At 40.7% G+C, this 21,060-nt stretch overlaps 2 protein-coding genes across 4 annotated transcripts in view; both read left to right on the top strand.

The window, feature by feature from the left end:
• LOC100494435 (cytochrome P450 2K6) overlaps positions 1–21,060 on the top strand; it is a 212,256-nt gene that overhangs the window by 65,170 nt on the left and 126,026 nt on the right. The gene's annotated exons all lie outside the window — the stretch shown is intronic.
• Positions 490–16,207, top strand: LOC105947503 (cytochrome P450 2K6). Of its 2 annotated transcripts, none has more exons than XM_031903024.1 (10): positions 490–626; positions 8,633–8,825; positions 9,115–9,277; positions 10,499–10,648; positions 11,176–11,336; positions 12,519–12,695; positions 12,835–12,976; positions 13,568–13,752; positions 14,273–14,414; positions 16,009–16,207. In XM_031903024.1, the coding sequence occupies exons 2-10, from the start codon at positions 8,655–8,657 to the stop codon at positions 16,185–16,187; spliced, it is 1,470 nt and encodes a 489-aa protein (XP_031758884.1). In that variant the 5' UTR covers positions 490–626; positions 8,633–8,654; the 3' UTR covers positions 16,188–16,207. The 2 variants fall into 2 exon arrangements, with proteins under 2 accessions (XP_031758884.1, XP_012819561.2); XM_012964107.3 differs by lacking the exon at positions 490–626 and adding an exon at positions 6,542–7,310.

Raw genomic sequence — 21,060 nt, 5'->3', positions numbered from 1 at the left:
GGTGGGGGTAAGTAGGGGGCCCTGTAGCACCTTGCGGCTGTGGGTGCTCAAAATAATGTGCAACCTAGGGGGCATCCAAGGGGACACCAAATGCCCCCACCCAGACTGCCGGGGACATGATTGTCAATGGCAAGACTTTATTTTTTCTTTAGGCTTAGAAGAAAATCAGGCGGCATTTCAGATATAAAAAGTTAAAATATATTTAGAAAAATGACACATAAACAGCAAATGTTGCAAAATGAACACACAGCTCCAATATCAAACCTTCGTACCCAAGGGGCACATCCCTGGCAGGGAATTCTTGGCTCTCAGGAAGGATCAGTTAATGTTCACTTGTTTGTATTTCAGTAAAACTCAGTTGAACCTCAGTATAATCAGTTCAGTTGAGTTTACATACAAGTAACCTGAGCTGCATTAGCATTGGTGGATTCCAAGGTGGGTGGGGCCGAACTATATATTTCATATAAGTACCAATAGGAGAAGGCAGATCACTATATTTTTCCTGTAACACTCTGGGCAACTACCAACCCACAGAGGATTGTTATTGGGAAGCCAAGAGAGGAGCACTCGGCTCTCACACTCTCCGGCTGCATCTGATGCACACAGATTGCACTTACCTTCTGCAGGTATGTACTTATTTCTATTAGGGAAAAGATATGAGAATTTAATTCATGTACATTTTTTTATTGTATTTATTTGTATTTATTGTTATACTTTGTATTTAGCTATTATTATCTTAAAGGAGAAGGAAAGTCTAAAAACAACATGAGCTCAATAACTTAGCCTTAACACAGTCCTTAACATATTTCCTGAACTCGCCGTGCTGTTGCTTCATCTGGCTCTGACATGGAAAAGTCTTGTCAGTAAATGCAGTACCTGCTCTAAGCCTGTGCAGCTTCCTGTCTCACTGAACACAGATTGTCCAGGACACAGACATGCTCAGTGCACAGCAGAGAGCTCCGTTTTTTTTTTTTTTCCTTTCAAGATCTGCAGTCTCTGAAGAAATGTTTGACCCCCTTAGCCCCGCCCACTTCACTCTACTGTCCAATCGGAATGCTCCTGTGTTTTTTCTAGTCCTGCACAGTGCCTCTAGCTGCATTTGCTGTGCTGAAATCGTCAGTGCCATAGTCCCCCAGCCACTGTCCCCCAGCCACAGTCCCTCATCCCCAGCCATAGTCCCACAGCCACAGTCCCTCATCCCCAGCCATAGTCCCCCAGCCACTGTCCCCCAGCCACAGTCCCTCATCCCCAGCCATAGTCCCACAGCCACAGTCCCTCATCCCCAGCCATAGTCCCCCAGCCACTGTCCCACAGCCACAGTCCCTCATCCCCAGCCATAGTCCCACAGCCATAGTCCCACAGCCACAGTCCCTCATCCCCAGCCATCCCACAGCCACCAGCCAACCCACACTCCCACATAAAATCAGCATAAATAAAACATAATTTTTTTTATAATCCATATATCTATAATATACATGTATTAATCAATTTCCCACTGAAAGCCCCTCTCCAGCGCAATTAGAATGCAAAAAAATCCTGAGCGCTTCTTTCCCCAAACTCACAGTGCAAATGTAGGAGATTGCTGCTGACAGACCGGCGCGCCACTCTGCTGCGTTACGTCAGGGGGTCACAGAAGCTGCGCATGCGCATTAGGAGAAGGCGGAGGGGGAAGTGACATCATCGATTTGAAAATGTCGGCGCCAAACTTGAAACAGGAGCTAATCTTCGGAGGTATTGTGCGCCGATCCAAAAGCAGCAGGTAAGTTTTAAATATAGCGGTTCAAGACAGGGGCTGCTGCCCTTTCCAAATATATTAATTTCAATTTTTTTCTTTCCTTCCCCTTTAATAACCCCCTGTTTGTATTAATGTATTCTACTGTACAGCGATGCGTACATAAGTAGCACTTTATAAATAAAGATATATATACATATTACATAACCACACCTTTCAACCAGGGTCAGACTAGACCAGTGGACCGGGGAAAAAAATGGGCCCCACCGACCTAAGCCCACTCCCTTGCCTGGGCCGCCCCCTCTCCCTCAAGCTTGCTCCCCTGTCTATGATGCGACCTCCAGGATCTTCCTCCCAATGTCTGCCCTTACCCCCCTCCACATCACATCCTTTTAAATTTGCAGCTTTGAGCCCTATCGCCTGCCTGAGCTGCCTCCATTCTCCAGATGAAAGGAGGTAAAAGGGGTGCTGTGTGGAGGGGAGTGGGGGGCAGATGTCTGGAGGAGGATCCAAGAGGTTGCCCTAATGCACCAGTCTGATGCTGCTTCCTACATTCCTTTTTAACACAGGGCAATATTATAGAACTAAGCCCCAGATTAACTATTGGCACTACTGGGCTGCATTCACTAGAGAGTGATACAGGTATGGGACCCATTATGCAGAATGCTCGGGACCTGGGGTTTTCCAGATAAGGGGTCTTTCTATAATTTGGATCTCCATACCTTAAGTCCACTGAAAAATCATTTAAACATGAATAAACCCAATAGGATTGTTTTGCCCCAAATAGGGATTAATTATATCTTAGTTGGGATCAAGTACAGGTACTGTTTTATTATTACAGAGAAAAGGGAATAATTTAACCATTAAATAAACCCGATAGGATTGTTCTGCCCCCAATAAGGGGTAATTATATCTTAGTTGGGATCAAGTACAGGTACTGTTTTATTATTACAGAGAAAAGGGAATCATTTAACCATGAAATAAACCCAATAGGACTGTTCTGCCCCCAATAAGGGGTAATTATATCTTAGTTGGGATCAAGTACAAGGTTCTGTTTTATTATTACAGAGAAAAGGGAATCATTTAACCATGAAATAAACCCAATAGGGCTGTTCTGCCCCCAATAAGGGGTAATTATATCTTAGTTGGGATCAAGTACAGGTACTATTTTATTATTACAGAGAAAAGGGAATCATTTAACCATTAAATAAACCCAATAGGGCTGTTCTGCCCCAATAAGGGGTAATTATATCTTAGTTGGGATCAAGTACAGGTACTGTTTTATTATTACAGAGAAAAGGGAATCATTTAACCATGAAATAAACCCAATAGGGCTGTTCTGCCCCCAATAAGGGGTAATTATATCTTAGTTGGGATCAAGTACAGGTACTGTTTTATTATTACAGAGAAAAGGGAATCATTTAACCATGAAATAAACCCAATAGGGCTGTTCTGCCCCAATAAGGGGTAATTATATCTTAGTTAGGATCAAGTCCAGGTACTGTTTTATTATTACAGAGAAAAGGGAATCATTTAACCATTAAATAAACCCAATAGGGCTGTTCTGCCCCCAATAAGGATTAATTATATCTTAGTTGGGATCAAGTACAAGGTTCTGTTTTATTATTAAAGAGAAAAAGGAAATCATTTTAAAAATCAAAATGATTTGCTTATAATGGAGTCTATGGGAGATGGCCAGGGCCGGAACTAGGGGTAGGCAGAAGAGGCAGCTGCCTAGGGCGCAACGATGGAGGGGCGCCAGGCAGGAGCCTCTCCTGCCTACCCCTAGCGCTACTTTGTCATTGCCTCCGCCGCTTGTCATTAGTGGCGGAGGCAATGACTGAACTAACCGGCCCGCCCCCCCTGCACCACCTCCTGTGCATTGGCGCGCATGCGGGGAGGTGGGCGGAGTTTGCCGACCGGGTTGCCTAGGGTGCCCGGTCGGCTTTCTGGATAACGGGGTTCCGGATAACGGATCCTATACTGTACTCTTAATTGGTAATTTGAGAAAGTATCTGCTACTTCACTAAGGCACCAATCACAAGGTTTTTATTTCCCATCCAGTATTAATAAGCAGCGCCGGATTTCATATGCGAGCGCCCGAGGTAGCCCCGTATGGGAGCTACATTTCAAAATTTTGGCCTCTCCACAAATCCGGGCCTGGAAATAACCTTTATTTGAAGCAGCATAACCACTGAGATGTCAGGGGTGGGTTGAAACAATGCATTGTGGGTATGTGTAACCCGCCTTTCTGTCCCACCGGACCATCTGGGCCACACAGCCAGCATAGCATACCTCCCAACTGTCCCGCTTTACGCGGGACAGTCCCAATTTTGCCTCTCTGTCCTGCTGTCCCGGATAGCCGCCGATTTGTCCCGCTTTCTTAAGTTCTCTGCTCCTGTGACGTCACACGCATGTCTCCCCTTAGCGCCGCAGCTTCTGCGCCGCTCAGTTCAGTTCTAACATAAGCCATTCACAGTGCAGAAGCTGCGGCGCTAACAAGAGACGTGCGTGTGACGTCATGAGCATGAGAAGAAGAGCCGGGAGCGCAGGCAGGTGGTGGTAGGAGCGGGGGGGGGCCACAGAAAGCAGGGGGATGCTGGGGAGAACACTGAAGGAAGGTAAGGGCCAGCTGGAGGATGTTGGGGGGAGCTGAAGGATGTTGGGGAGGATGTTGGGGGGAGTTGAAGGATGTTGGGGAGGATGTTGGGGGGAGCTGAAGGATGTTGGGGAGGATGTTGGGGGGAGCTGGAGGATGTTGGGGGGAGCTGAAGGATGTTGGGGAGGATGCTGGGGAGGATGCTGGGAGGAGCTGGAGGAAGGTAAGGAGCAGCTGAAGGATGTTGGGGAGGATGTTGGGGGGAGCTGGAGGATGTTGGGTGGATGCTGGGGGAGCTGGAGGATGCTGGGGGGAGCTCGAGGATGTTGGGTGGATGCTGGGGGGAGCTGGAGGATGTTGGGTGGATGCTGGGGGAGCTGGAGGATGCTAAGGGGAGCTGGAGGATGTTGGGTGGATGCTGGGGGAGCTGGAGGATGCTGGGGAGCTGGAGGATGTTGGGGAGGGTGTTGGGTGGATGCTGGGGGGAGCTGAAGGATGTTGGGGAGGATTCTGCAGTGGGGAGCGGCCCATAGTATTGGGACACTGGGGGAGGACCAGCAATGTTTTAGGGGGTCCCTGCTCTAGCGCCAATGCAAAACATAACACCTGGCTACCAATATTTTAGGGGGCCCTGGCTACCAATGTCTGTCGTGAATCTGTCATTAAATACAGGTGCCACAGAGCATAATGAAATCCTTAGGGCCACAATATGTCATAAAATAATTGGGGCCACCGTGTCTGTTTTCTGGTGCACTTTGTGTATGTTATGCTTTTCAGGTGTGGTTTTGTAAAATGGGCCTGTTTGGGGGGGGGGCGTGACCACAAAATGGGCGTGGTCTAAAAAATTTTATCCCTCCTTCTGCTTTTTAAATGTTGGGAGGTATGGCATAGGGATAGTTACAGCAGCAGGCAAGGGAACACATTGCCAAGCATGAAATTGCTATAGCTAAAGGTAAACAGGCTGCTGCAGTAAAGCAATAACCATTAAAATCAACTATAAAACTTTTGAGGTGATTAGAGCAGTGACAGACATTTTCTGTGGAGCTAATGCACTGAGGAGGGACCAGACCAAATGACACAACATACAGGGGGGATTCGGGAAAGTCCATTACAGACTATAGTCTGGCAAAGATTCTCCTTTGAGTTTGGCTATGATTTTTACACAGAGATTAGCTGGTCTGTCAGTAACTGTTTAGAACTTAATTAGAACATAATTAACAGTAAACCATACAAACTTATATGTTGCACTCCTGGTCAGTATATTGGTACAATCTCAAATGATTTTTCCTGTCAGGAGTTTAACCTGTTGCAGATATTTGGCAAATATTCATATATTTAAGTTAACCGTGTTACATATGCAGGGGTAAAAATTGCAAATTGACTTTTATAGGGGGTAATAATGGTCATTGTACAACACACATACAATAGAAATATAGATATGAGAGCAGCAGTGATAGCTACATACCCTTTATATAAAAACACAGTGTAGGGACCCATAGGGTTAAATGGCCCTACAGGTTCAGTTCCCTTAGTTGCTGGGCAGAAGGGAATGTATCTAAGTGAGCTCAGTAACATATGTGTGCTATTGGCTAGCAGGGATGGTGACCACTTCCTGCCTCACTTTAGTATAGTCCTGGGAAAGGAGTGGCACCTTCCTGTTTGCTTCCAACTGAGGGACAGGGTGGGTGCTGCTGTGAGCCCAGAGCTGGGGCCCAGTGAAGTCAGGGAACAGGGCCCAGTGAATGAGGCATTAGATAGAGGCAGGTGTAGCTCCCTGTATAGTACCCTCTAGGGCTGTAAGGCAGTTAGGGCTGAGCTAGAAAGAGCAGTTCTGAGCTCAAATATAGGGCTTGCAGATTTGCCTGTAGGGATCCCAGTGACTAGGGAATCAGGATAGAGAATTCCCTGAGGGGATCCACTGCGGGGTGTGGCAGAGGGGCAGTGAGATTCCTGCCAGTCTGTGCTCAGGGGAGTGTCAGTGTGGGTTACACTCTGTATGGGCTGTTGCCTGTACCACTGGCTGTATTGTGGGTAACCCTGTGGGGGTTCAATTAACACTTATTATTCTGTTATTTGCAAGAACCTCCGGCGCCCTCTGTTTTTATTTTTCTGTATAGCAGCAAGAGAGGTGTAGTTGCACAACACCCTCACCTTCCTCTTCCACTTAGCGAAGGCCCATTCTGGGTGAGGGAGTACAGTGTAACCCATGTTCTACCAGTACTAGTCCGGGAAGGCAGCTATTGGGCTGAAATAGAGGTTACAACAGTTTCAAAACCCATAAAACAATGTTCTTAGGCCAGTGTCATATGTTGTAAAACTGAAATAATGCTTTTTTAGGGCAGAAATCCACCCCGTGTGTGTGAGTGAGTTCTAAAGTAGAGTAGAAGGAAGCCTTTTGCTTCTGCTATACAGACAGTAAGAATCCCCATAACAGCAAAGAAGCCTTTCATAATACATTTGCCCCTGTCAGTCCAGTTTGCGCCCATTTATTAAAGGAGAAGGAACAAGCAAAGCCTTTGCATGGTGTTTCCCCTATATACTGTACAGCCAATCTGACACTGGTTGGTAATTTGCCCCCAGACATGAATCCTGTAATGACTGGCTTCTATGTCCGGCAGATAACCAGTCCGGTCTAGCGACCCAGTGCAACTTGTCAGCAGGGAGCAGTTAAAACAAACACTGCTATTACTTACTAAAAGTGGAGTAACATTTGAACCTTACCCTCAGTCTTTAACCTTTATTTGACATATATTGTAGAACGCACAATATGTTTACAAAGAGGCTTTTTAGTGTAGATTCCCTGACTGGCAGCATTTCTGGGTTCAGAATCACTTTACCAACTATTAAAGTTCTTCTGCTGCCCCTAAGCAATGTGCCCAGGCTCCTGGAACATGATCCTCCCAAGTATTTTTTAACTACATCCGCCTTTGCCACCGCCTTCCTTTGCCATGGGAGCCCTCCAGTTTTCCTCCGGTACAGGTATGGGACCTATTATCCAGAATGCTTGGGACCTTGGGTTTTCCGTATAAGGGATCTTTCTGTAATTTGAATATCCATAATTTAAGTCTGCTAAAAATCATTTAAATATTAAATAAACCCAATAGACTTGTTCTGCCTCCAATAAGGGGTAATTATATCTTAGTTGGGATCAAGTACAGGTACTGTTTTATTATTACAGAGAAAAGGGAATCATTTAACCATGAAATAAACCCAATAGGGCTGTTCTGCCCCCAATAAGGGGTAATTATATCTTAGTTGGGATCAAGTACAGGTACTGTTTTATTATTACAGAGAAAAGGGAATCATTTAACCATGAAATAAACCCAATAGGGCTGTTCTGCCCCAATAAGGGGTAATTATATCTTAGTTGGGATCAAGTACAGGTACTGTTTTATTATTACAGAGAAAAGGGAATCATTTAACCATTAAATAAACCCAGTAGGGCTGTTCTGCCCCCAATAAGGGGTAATTATATCTTAGTTGGGATCAAGTACAGGTACTGTTTTATTATTACAGAGAAAAGGCAATCATTTAACCATGAAATAAACCCAATAGGGCTGTTCTGCCTCCAATAAGGGGTAATTATATCTTAGTTGGGATCAAGTACAGGTACTGTTTTATTATTACAGAGAAAAGGGAATAATTTAACCATTAAATAAACCCAATAGGGCTGTTCTGCCCCAATAAGGGGTAATTATATCTTAGTTGGGATCAAGTCCAGGTACTGTTTTATTATTACAGAGAAAAGGGAATCATTTAGCCATTAAATAAACCCAACAGGGTTATTCCACTTTTTATTTTCTTTATACTCTCTGCTTTTTGCACACTCACAGTACAAAGAATAGCACTACACTCTCACATCAGTGCACAACTTTGGCAAGTATTCATATTCACACACACAAACTATTATAGTTTTTTATATGTTTACTCTCTTGACCACTGTTTTGCCCTAAAATGATCTTCTATTGCCCATTATGATGAGTGTGAGTAGCTGATTAATTATCTGATATCACATTTTTACTGATTTAAGTTTTCAGCCCTCCAGTTATTATTGGCCGCTTGTTTTGTCCATAAAACCGTTCTTGCACAGCGAGAACATAAGAGTTTGTTAGATTTTAGTGACCATAAATTTTTTGTTTTGAAATTGTTATTGATTACATTTTTTCCCATAAAATGTTTGTGAGTGACTGGCTACATAGCATCCCTCTGGATAAAGACTGTAATAGCACATAATATTGTTAATGGGCTGAAAGCAAAACATTAATGTTACTGTTTACTTTTTATGTATTTTCTAATTGCAGGTATAACTAAAACCTTATTGCCATGGATCTGGTCTCTGTACTTCTGTCTGTTGTTGTTTGTATTTTCCTATATAAAGTCTTTTATGGTGGGGAGAAAGAATCTCAGAACTTCCCTCCTGGGCCCAAACCATTACCGCTCATTGGAAATCTGCACATAATGAACATGAAGAAACCCTTTCTAACCTTTATGGAGGTAATGCAATAAATTGTGAAACTACTTAAACCACTAATATCTCCCCAAGTTGCCTACACCCTCCTTTTTTCTCTTGGCCTTTTTCTAACTGCCCACCACAAGCTAGGGGGCATTCCAGGGGTGACAAATGCCACTCATTTTCACCACTTCTGTGTGGAGTGCAGCATCTGTTGTTTGTAGTTTCTATTCAGATGATGATGTCCTGTTAATGAATATCATACAATTTTAGGTGTATATAAATCATTATTTTTATTTAGATGGCAGTAATACATGAATGCTTCCATTACAGCTGGCTGAGAAGTACGGCCCGGTATTCAGTGTTCAGCTTGGGACAAAGAAGGTGGTTGTGCTTTGTGGCACTGATGCAGTGAAAGACGCTCTTGTCAACCATGCTGATGAGTTTTCCGGAAGGCCCAAAATTCCAATGTTTGATCAGACATCTAAAGGACATGGTAAATGTATTTGATATTAATATATAGTGATAACCGTTCGTTATGCAGATGGGATCAAACAATAGCAAGTAGTCAAATTCCAGGCATGAGTTAAGGAAGACTGCAAATAATCAAATGGATTGGACTGTCTTAATTTGGAGTTATACAATGATCTTCAAAATGTTGTTTATAGGATAGTATTTAACGAATACTTTATTAACCAACCAATATGGGTTCATAGATATATTTAGCATCTATATAGTGTAAGGGTTAATCTATTTAACTCTGTCTGTGCTTCTCTGCACTGTATCTAAGCAGTCACGAACCGGTTCGATTTAATATGTGCGTCAGCGAAACATCTGATATCGTCTGCGCATGTGCGCTGATCAGGGAACTTGTACAAACGATACAACCAGTATGTGTATTGCAAACAAGTACAACTTTATTTTGTTTTGATATTACTTATATAGTAGATAGGAAAACACATCCCATTATGCTTACGTATCATGGGTGGGTACATTGCAATTATTAGTAGAAATACAGAAATTATTTAATTAGCTGCTGAAGCTTTATTATGATCTCTTAGCCTTGAATATTAGCTGAGATAATCAAGGCCGGAGCAACTTGGACAGACAAGATAATGAGGATAATCATAACAATTGAAGTAATACATACACAGGCCTTCGTGATTGAAAACAAAATTGTGTAAATTCAGCATTTAGCAATTTAAACCCTATTATATAGCTTATAAAATGCATGTACTGTATTTCAAATAAGGAATATTTACCCAATAAGGGGTATGTTTGCTAATAGTTAAGATTAACTTGTTGCCCATTTAACTATAGCTATGACCATACAAATAGTCCCATGGATATCAAAGCTCGATATACTCAATACCTCACCCACAAACTCATGCAATCCCTAACAAGGCTATGCAAACTATTGATTATACTTTTACATGCTGCAGTAATTTGTATGTCATGTTTATGTTTAATTTTCTTTTTAATAAATTTTAAGTCACACATCACTAATATACATTTAACAATCAGATGTAAAAAACTGCAAACAATTGAATAAAAAACTCTGCAAACCTAAAATCTGTTGAGATTCTATAGAAGTTCTGTATTTCCTGCCATTTGTATTGTGCATATTGACTTTAGTTGTGGCAGTGTCTTTACGAAATCAGATATTCTGGTTTCAGTTATGTATTTAGCTTAACGCATGTCATCCCCATCTGTTCAGGTGTTATTTTTGCCGATGGAGAGAACTGGAAAGTGATGAGAAGATTCACTCTTTCTACACTAAGAGACTTTGGGATGGGGAAGAAAACTTTAGAAGACAGAATCGGTGAAGAAAGTGGCTGTTTGGTGGAAACGTTCAAGTCCCATGAAGGTAGGAGTGAGATTATAGGTGCATGTGTCTGTTGGGCCCATGATATAGAAAATTTGAGTTCACAAATTCTACCTGGATGTTTTTGAGGATCCATACACACTGCCAACCCAAAGGGATAAAAGTTAAGTGAGAGAAACCGTGGCAGAAAAATGTAAGAAAAGTAGGGAAGAGGAGCACATTAGTGTGGGATACCACAGTAAACAGGTACCCAACAATCAAGAGATCAGTCCGAAGCTCTTCATACCTGAAGGCGAGGATGAGGCTAATGGCACAAGTGGATAATACAGTGCAATAGCGGGTCTACCTGCCATTCTCATCATACTCCCTTTTATTAGACTGGCATGAAAATTCCATGAGCTGCTCTCAGAATTCTTTGGTTACTCTTATTGCATGTTGAATCTAAGCTCTTTTAAAAGAAGCTAGTAATCACTTTGGCAATACTGATTTGGCATTTGGGCAGCTGTATGGATGTGTATGTGTGTGAGAACAGGTTTGTACTTATCCTCCTTCTTTCCTCTATACCCAAGGGAAGCCGTTTGATAACACCTTAATACTGAATGCGGCTGTAGCCAACATCATTGTGCACATACTGCTCAACCACCGCTTTGACTATCAGGATCCAACGCTGCTCAAACTTATAAAAAGCGTCAGTGAGAATGTCAGGATTGGGGGTCGTCCTATAGTTATGGTAAGCTATTATGGGAATTCTTTCCATTTCCTCCCATAAAACTTTTTTTTAATTGTTTTGTTAAACCCACCCACACTGGTATACATGTTAAGGAATTTGAGCTCAAGTAGTACAACATTATTAAAATTCCATTAAGTCAACATTTTAACAACTACAAAAAAAAGAATGAATACAAAGGGCTAGATTCAGTTCCATGAGAAAACCTTATTTTATGGTTTATCACATGAAAACTTATGGGTGAGATTCAATTTGAGGAGAAACATCTTTTCTCAGTTTTTACCAATAGACTTTAATAGAGTTTCTATGTGATAATCAATAGGGCATGTTTTTCTATATTGAATTGCAACTGGCTCTATGGAAAAACCTGTAAATGAATTAGGAGATAAGCTTTTCTCATTAAATTGAATCTGGCTTAATATCTATTAGGGTGAAGACACACAGAGCTACTAGTAGCAGCTACTTGTCACGGCTATAAAAATAGACAATTCTGATAATTTACTGATAACTGTCTCTGTGTGTTTTAGCAGAGACAACTCTAAATATTTTCTATGGCAGGGTATTTTCTGGCATCTTGTAGCCATTACAAGTAGCTTCTGCTAAGTAGCTCTGTGTGTCTTTGCCCTTACCCTTTCTGATTTTCAGAAATGAAAAAAAAACTAAATTAATCTGCTTTTTAGAAATCATAAAATGTACTTTATTGTCCAATAGGAGATAATGGGATATCCTCCCTATGCATATGTATCCAATAGTGAATATAAAGTACCATTTACCAGAGGGTATTTTTTTGTAAAGGATTTTTAGTGGGATACGTGTACATATTATTATTAAATATTTAGTGCTACTGCACCTCTGTTTAACAATACTTATCCTAATGCTGGTTTGGCCATCTTTTACTAGCTCTCCTTCCCATGCTAAGAGTTTCTGCCCAGGTTCTAGTTCTATGTCCTCATTTCATAAGGGTGGAGCAGAAAAACTTACACATGGGGTTTATCTGACACCAACATCTCAAGTGAGACTTCTGCCAGGTCTTCCACTTTCTTTACCTTGGGAAAAAGCATTGATCTTGCAAGATAGATTCCTCCTCCCATACTCTCTATGGGTAACTAACATGGGTATTATTTTCCTTTATTATGTAACTGAACATTCTTTGCAAACATATTTCTGTTGTATTATTTCTTCAAGCTGTATAACACATATCCGTCTATTATGCAATGGGTTCCTGGAAGTCACAAAAGTATCTATGAGAACTCCCAAAACTTACTCAACTTTCTTAAAGAGACATTTACCGAACACAGGCATCAACTGGATGTAAATGACCAGAGGGATCTCATCGACACATTTCTTGTCAAGCAACAAGAGGTAACGATAAATTCACTGTTAAACAGAAAATGTTCCAGTTGATTTCAGAGGCTGCTGGCGACTGTCAAGCATTCCCTAACTGTGCTGTGCCTTGCTAATCTGTGATATCGACAACATTAATTTAGCTCTGCAATTTCAGGAGAAGTCGTCTTCTACAAAGTTTTTCCACGATGAAAATCTGACAATCCTTTTAAGCAATTTATTTGGTGCTGGAATGGAGACGACTTCTACCACTCTTCGCTGGGGTATCCTGCTAATGATGAAATATCCAGACATTCAAAGTAAGGGAAAATTATAGGGAAATGATGGGATAAGATTATTTTATATTGTACCATGCCATTTTATAGCGGAGATGGTGAGAAAGTGTTTAATCAATATCTCCTTAGAATTGAATCCTTAGAAGTTGTATAGGTTGATATTTTGGGCATCCTTGGGCATGTGTAAGAGTAGGATCAGTGTGTCCATCCTTACAGTCATTTCAGACCTTTTTGGCTTCAGGGTTTTGGGTTAACACCAATATTAGATTTATTGAGAGGTATTGGAAGCAGATACCCAAAGAGCATGGTTTACAGTAAGAGGCAATGGGAACTGGCACCTCCAGATGTCATTTTTCCAGCTGTGACATCACAGGGGGCGTGGTGCAGTGCATGATATCACAAGATGGGAAGGGCCAAACCCATGTCAAAGGAGGCATAGAGTAGGCAGTGCAGCATTTGATGATGTCAAAGGCAGAGGGCAGCCTCGATCGCCTATATGAATACCCCCAGATGGGACCAACCATAGCTAATATAAATGATTAGGAGGGCCCCATTTGTACTTATTATGGGAACCATTTACACTTGCTTACAACACCCTACATTTGTTTCCTTCAGAAAAAGTCCAAGATGAAATTGACCAAGTGATTGGATCAGCAGAACCTCGGCTCGAACACCGGAAACAAATGCCCTACACTGATGCCGTTATTCATGAGATTCAGCGATTTGCCAACCTTGCCCCTAACGGCCTTCCCCATGCAACAACTACGGACGTCACATTCAGGGGCTATTTCATTCCAAAGGTATTTAACTCTGCCGACTTTTGAATTTTGTTAGGTACATATAAATTTTGCTATCATTTTCTAACTTGTAGCAGTCTGATCAAAGTTAAGGGTAGAATCACAAAGGGCATTTTTTCATCGCTGGCATAAATAACAGGCAGATCTCATTCATTATTGTGATATTGTATACAGGAAGGGTATAAATGTAGTATTCACTATTCTCCTTATCTTTACTCAAGCACCAGTAACCCTTTTTAACTCCCTAATAAATTACAGAGGTTTACATATGTGTTTGCAAAAATATGAACACAGTCACAATATATTTTGTTATATTTTGTTGATGGTGCCAATATGGATACCATATAAATAAAAACGTTAAGTAGTCGCTGATATCATAACCAGGGTACCCAATGTTTTCTACATTTAGATCTCACCTTCGTAACGAAGGTGACATTCCGTTCCCTGTCAATTAGTCACCATTTTTTAGTTAATACAACAATCTCTTTCTGTAATTTTTTCTTTCTGTTGGTTTCCTCTTTAGGGAACCCAAGTGATTCCAGTGCTGACATCTGTCCTGCGAGATAAAGCTTATTTCAAAAAGCCAGAGGAATTTTACCCTGAACATTTCCTTGACTCAGAAGGAAAATTTTTAAAAAATGAGGCCTTCCTTCCCTTCTCAGCAGGTACTGTGCCTCATTTTATATAAAGTTATAGATTAAATATAATATTAATTGGAGAACATCCTTTTTCTGGATTAAATATTGCATAAAATATTCTATCTGGTTTGTGTGTGATACAATGTGGAGAACTTGTGGGATAGAATTGTCCAAATTAGTGACAGAATGGTGATCAAGTGCATGATAGAATTCTGAAAATTAATGGTCTAGAACAGCGGTTCTCAACCTGTGGGTCGGGACCCCTTTGGGGGTCGAACGACCCATTCACAGGGGTCGCCTAAGACCATTGGAAAACACATATTTCCAATGGTCTTGGGACTACTTTTATGGTTGGGGGTCACCACAACATGAGGAACTGTATTAAAGGGTTGCGGCATTAGGAAGGTTGAGAACCACTGGTCTAGAATGTAGAATAACGAAATACGTGGGATTGACGAATGAGTTAGTAAAATGGAAAAATTTGCATAGATTAGTCAGAATGAGAATCATAGATTAAAGCAAATATTTGGGATAAAATAGAAAGAATCTTTGGGAGAGCATTGTAAGGAGGATTTAAATGTAGGTGTTATTACAGTGATAATGTGTAGGGGTAAATTGTTGTATCTGCTATATACAATTGTTATTAGTAACAAGACGGATAGGTAGAAGACATGGAATAGAATGGGGAACATTAGTTCAAAATAAGTTTTTTGAGCTAAAAATAATAATTTTTTCTTTCAAGTTAAACCTATGCATATAACATTTGGCACTATCAGCTTCAGCTAGTGGAATGGTGAAAATTAATGCAAAATGATTGCTGGTATAGTATACAAGTTTACAGTTGTAAGAGTTTGTGAAATAAAAATTCTAAGCATATGCAGGATAGGATAGTTTAGAACAAAAAGGATACAAGTATGAGAATATATAGCACATAATGGTTAAAGTGGGGGAAATAGAATGATGTGTGAGATAGGAAGATGACATATGATAAATGGTTAATGTACAAGTGTGAATAGGGCAGGGCAGGGCAAAGCAGAAATGAAAGAATTGTGATAGAATTGTGGAAAAATGTGTGATAGACTGGTTAGACACTTCTAAACATTATGGTAAGTACTGTATGTCTGGTAAAGACATTTTGGTTACATTTTGTAGGTTAGAATGTTGGAATACAACCCTGAGGCTGTATGGGATAGAATAGTCACACTATCTGGAATAAAATACAGTTGATGAGACTTTCAGAGTAAAGTGACAGAGGGTAATGTAATAAGTGGTCTGGAGTTTTCTACCAGTCTAGTAACCAATAGCAACCAATCAGCTGGTAGCATTTTCTGGTCAGCTGTCTGAAAACACACATATTATTGGTTGCTGTAGGTAACTAGATGTGGGCATACTTAAGACTTTTTATTACATTAATCCATATATAACTTGAGCTTGCCCATGTTCATCTAGTAAGCCATAGCAGAATGAATCCAAAGTGAGATGTAATCAAAGGGAATCCAAGCTCTGTGTTTATCATTACCTCATAGCTCTTCCATAAAAATGTTGACTTTACCACTGATTATTTAGGAATCAAGGAATTTAATATAAATTGTATTATGGGCTCATCAACTTTCCCTTTTAGGTAAAAGAATTTGTGCCGGAGAGACGTTGGCCAAGATGGAACTCTTCTTGTTCTTCACAAAGTTACTGCAGAACTTCACATTCCAACCCCCTCCTGGAGTTGAGGTCCAACTGACCTGTGGAGATGCAATTACATCCATACCTTTAGACCATAAGATCTGTGCTTTGTCTCGCAGCTAGGCAAACGCCACACAAAACAACAAGAATATAAAGCTTTTAATTAAAAACATAAAAGCAAACAAAAGGAATTCTGGGAAAAAATTCTGACAGCTATTGTCCTGGCTTCAGCTTCAAACCCAGTGGGTGAGCTGTAGCCTATAGGATAAACCCATGTAAATGGGATTTTTTTTAAGAGTCTGGAATTTGTTCCCAGAATTCCTTTTGTTTGCTTTTGTCTGTGTGAGGCAGTCTCCTCAACCTTATTTATTTGTTTTTAATTAAAAACATAAAAACGGTTGTTATCCTAAGAAAGGCATTAACAACAAACCGATACCACCAAGTATGGAGAGAGAAATCCTTGATCTCCTTGTAATTCCAGCTACCATTTGGAAAATGATGTAACATTGTTTTACTGTTGTATATACAGTATATATTTTTTTCTTATGTTTTATAATAGTAGCTTTTAGTATACAGAAATGTCAATATAATGAAAATATAGCCCAAGCAAATCAATAAAAGGTTTTTAGAACTTTGCTCCAATCAATCATGGACCTACAGACAGATTTGAAACTTCACTTCTTCAATGACAGTTTTGGGAACTCTTTGTAATTTAATATTTTTGCATGAAGGTGACCTACAACATAGTTACATAGGGTTGAAAAAAGACCAGAGTCCATCAAGTTCAACCCTTCCAAGTAAACCCAGCACCCACACCCTATACTTACCAATCTATACACTCACATAATGTACATGATCTATTTTTGACCTAAAACTAGATAACGAGAGGCCAATTAAACAAATAAGTCAAAAAACATATACGTGGTCATTTTTTGATTGAGTTAAATGAAATCAGTTTTAGGACTTGATAAACAGATCATGTTTTAGTGATATTTATGTGTAATATTGAGAATACCAACGGGTTCACAACACCACTATACAGTACATGTTAACATTGCCTCCCCAGAAAAAATTGTATCTGAAACAAATAGAATGTTCTATGAAGCGGTAGAAAAAGTTAGTGTCATTAATAGGGAGAAAGAAGCCCATTTGGGCCTCACTAGATTTGCGGTTGAGATTGAGGTATATAAGTAGAGATTACTCTTCATGTAAACTAACCTAGGACAGTTTGCTTCAGATTAACTCAGCAGTTTGTACTTTAGGTAAAATTACATATAATCCATAAACTCTAGCTGCTTCCTTGGTTAAATCTCCATTGCAAATGCAAAATGGTTCACTTGGTGTCTCCAAATCTACCTGTATTTGTTAAACACACGTAACCTTCGAACACAGGAGTGCCTTGCAAATATCAGAGTAACATGTAAACCATTACAAAATGGAAATACCTTCTAATACAGAAGTACCTCAAAAACATGGGAGTACCTATCAAACTTAGGAATACCCCTCAAAGAGTCACAGGAGACTACCTTACAAACGTAGGAGTACCCTGCAAATACTATAGAGGAGTAACCTTGAACCACTAAACCACTTGAGCACCCTTCAAAAACAGAAGCACTTCTTAAGCAGAGGACAACCCAGCAAACATGGAAGTACTCTTTAAAATGCAAGAGTGCCCATGTTTTACTAGTAGTAAAGGCAGATGGTAGCTTCTGTTTCTACAATGCCATAGCTAGTTAGCAGTCTGTTACTTCAAAGCTTCTTTTGCCCACAGAATTGAAGGGGTCACTTATGACTGTAATTGCAGTGTGCAAAGTACAATTTCTGGCGCAAATCGCCATGTTTTTACCCATAATGCGGGGTTGTTTCCCACATTTCCACTATAATTGTAGCTGTGCAAGTAGACACATCCACCGCAATTGCACCTCTCTAGTTTCTGGTACTTTTCCTCTTTTATTTAAACAGATGTGAGTTAAACCTGTTAAAAAAAAGGCTACACTAGACCCATCCTGTCTATCTACCACCCTGTCTGTCCCTAACTGCTAGCCTCTAAACTCCTGGAACATCTCGTCTTGTATTACTAACTATCTCTGCGCCCGTCATCCTTTGGACCCTATGCAGTCTGGCTTTTGACCTGCACACTACACTGAGACGGTCTTATCTAGAGCTGCAAATGATCTCCAGACGGCCAAGGCCAAAGGTTTTCCATTTGATACAGTTGACCCTTCCATTCTCATGCAAATTCTCTGTTCTCTTAGATTTCATAATCAAGGTACACACCCCATCTTCCTACTTTTCTAAACACTCCTCTTGTTCAACATAGTATGTGATTGCCTTTATCACTGGAAGGGTTAACTAAAGATTGGCAATGGTACTGGCTTATCAAGGCAAGGCAGGGAGAAAATCAAATACAAGACATTTTAAAGTTAAATGCAGCACAAAGTCCAACGTACAGGCCAAATGAGTTTAAGCAACCTGTCAGGCTGGCAAGAGTTAACACAGGAACAGAAAGAGATCGCCTACCATGGGCAGAATGACCAGCAGGATGAGAACATCAACAAACTGGCCAACTGCTTTGGTGTCAGTTGGGCTTTAATGCCTGAATTTTATGCCAAAGTGTGATTGCCAGGCATTTGGCATTTTCCATGATGTCAATGGTTTTGCCATACATCATCCATGGCATGCCTGTTACTGTGGGAGGGACGTGGAGTACCCAGAGGAAAGCCATACAGACATGGGAAGAACATATCAACTCCTCACAGTGCCCAGGCCAGAATGAAGCTCAGGAACCCAGCACCCAGACAGACGTGTTGCCCACCCAGCCACCATGCTGCCCTCCACAATAGGCACAAAAAATATTCAGGCCCTTCCCTTTGCCTTTGATAGAGACCTAGTAGACAATATGTACTACTCTATACCCCAGACAATGATGTTACAGATACACTGTCTATTATTTACCCAAACGAGCTACTTAACCAGTAATAAATAAAAGTGTAATCACCTCATGTGACCATTCATATTCAAATAATAGTGTAGAACGTGGACCAATACATGTTCTGCTCAGTAGGTATTCAAAACTGTCTGATCTAACTGCAATACAGTCTGTAGCAGCTGGGCCTAGAAGCCCTTCAGGGGTAGTTAACCTTCCAAAAAAAAAATCAAAACAAAACATTTTTAGTGCAATTATTTTCAAAATAGTCCTGCACGAATAATGAATTTTTTGGTCATTCCCATTCTTCTTTTTACTTTCTATCATCTTCTTATTATGTTTGTTTGAAAAACCCAACATACTGTTGTTCGACTTCAGCTTATTCTTCCGATTCTTCTTTATCTTCTTATTCTTAGTGCCCCCCCATGTTCTAAATGCTACTCCTCCTACAGTTTTAGGGGTACAACACCCAGACTTTCTACACTTCTTCACCCTATAGCGGAGCAGGTTGCTTGTTCTTTTCTAAGCGATCCAGCCTCCCGTCTTTTTGTGGTGCTGCCCAATTCAACTCTTCACAGTTGGTCACTAGGGGACGACAGTTTTAGGTTTTTGAATTTTAGTCATTTCTTAATTCTTCTATTGCAAATTAAAAGTTATGGATATTGTTTTTACTAAAACGCCTATTTTGGCAATATTACAGCCCAGGATCAGAGTTAGAGAAGAGTGGGGACCGCTGGCAATGGAGTATGTTCAGGGCCCCAACTGAGGTAGTAAAGTACATTATTCAAAGATGTCTACCCTGTAGCCTTCCAGCTGTTGGACGTCCCAAATGCATTTACTGAAAATATCTACAGTAGCAGTTGGTACATAATATAAAATAATCATGTCTTATTACCTTTTTTAACACCACAGGGCCCTATAGATGCTGGGGGCACACAATAAATAAAGCTCCATTAGCAGAGCTTGGCCATATATAAATTGAGTGTGCTTGATAATTCTGACGGCTAAGGGCCACATTAGGAGAATACATTAAGGCTACCAATGTAAAATGATCATTAGCTGATGTTTCAAATGATCAAACCAATACGTGCAATTTGGCCTTCTATGTGAAGCCTAGCAAAAGATCTGTTTGTTTTCTTTATACATTGTCAAATGAGTGGAACCTAACATGTATGGGCAGTTTTAGCTCGAAAGGTCTTTCTCTAATGATCTTGGCCTCCCCAACTGATATCTGATCCAGCTTGGCCAGACATTTATTGATCTGTCTTGAAAATCCCACTGGACAAAGACCATATTGGCAGAGCCAATCATTGGCCCATGCACTAAATAATCCGGTCAGCCCAATTTAGTTAGTATCAGTTTAGAAGAACAAAATGGATAAAAATCTTGGCAAACAACTGGACCTTCACAGGTATAGTTGCTGAACTTTTAAAAACCATAAATTCATGATCAGGAAAAAAAGGTTTATACAAGAAATTAAACTGAATTATGAAAAGGACGGTGTAAGCCAGAATCCAAATGTTGGTTGTGGTTGGAGAGTTGTTTTCCCAAAGGGCCCTGTCTGCACTATTCTATGGTAAAATACCAACACTGGTAATATCTGGACCCCTGATATTTAGGTATTAAATCCTCTAAAAATGTATCTTAATCCCTTTACAACATACAGAACAATGGCCTCCAGGTCAGAGGAATTCTGACCTGTCTACTTGTCCAACCACATGAATCTTGAATTAATTTTAATCTATAGATAAAGCCATGTGGGAAGTGGAGATGAAGGGAAGGATAATTACATTAACAAATATAGAGATCGACACTTTGAGACACATAATGATCAGTTCACCAATTGCTTAAATTTTATTTAAAAGGCAAGAGAGTCTTAACACTAGTCTTCAGGTCTGAGCCAGCGGTCTTTTGCCTCATCCCAGTTGTCTTTCTGTCACTGGTGTCTTCCTCCCTCCTCTCCCTGACCCCAGTGGTCTTCTCAACACCTAAATCACAGGTGGGTCCATCCCTCCTCTCCCTAACCCTGGGGTTCCTACTGACACCAGTACTTCACTCCTCCCCTGACTG

The sequence above is a fragment of the Xenopus tropicalis genome, chromosome 5 (genome assembly GCF_000004195.4).
Source record: "Xenopus tropicalis strain Nigerian chromosome 5, UCB_Xtro_10.0, whole genome shotgun sequence".
In the NCBI taxonomy this organism is placed as follows: domain Eukaryota; kingdom Metazoa; phylum Chordata; class Amphibia; order Anura; family Pipidae; genus Xenopus; species Xenopus tropicalis.
The sequence above is the reverse complement of the archived record's forward strand: the minus strand, read 5'-3'. Positions and strand labels throughout refer to the sequence as shown.

Excerpts from the sequence above, each read along its gene's own strand:
- LOC105947503 (XM_031903024.1), top strand. The coding sequence starts at position 8,655 with ATGGATCTGGTCTCTGTACTTCTGTCTGTTGTTGTTTGTATTTTCCTA. Across the intron at positions 8,826-9,114 it reads CCTTTCTAACCTTTATGGAG|CTGGCTGAGAAGTACGGCCC; the intron begins GTAATGCAATAA and ends CTTCCATTACAG. Across the intron at positions 10,649-11,175 it reads AACGTTCAAGTCCCATGAAG|GGAAGCCGTTTGATAACACC; the intron begins GTAGGAGTGAGA and ends TCTATACCCAAG.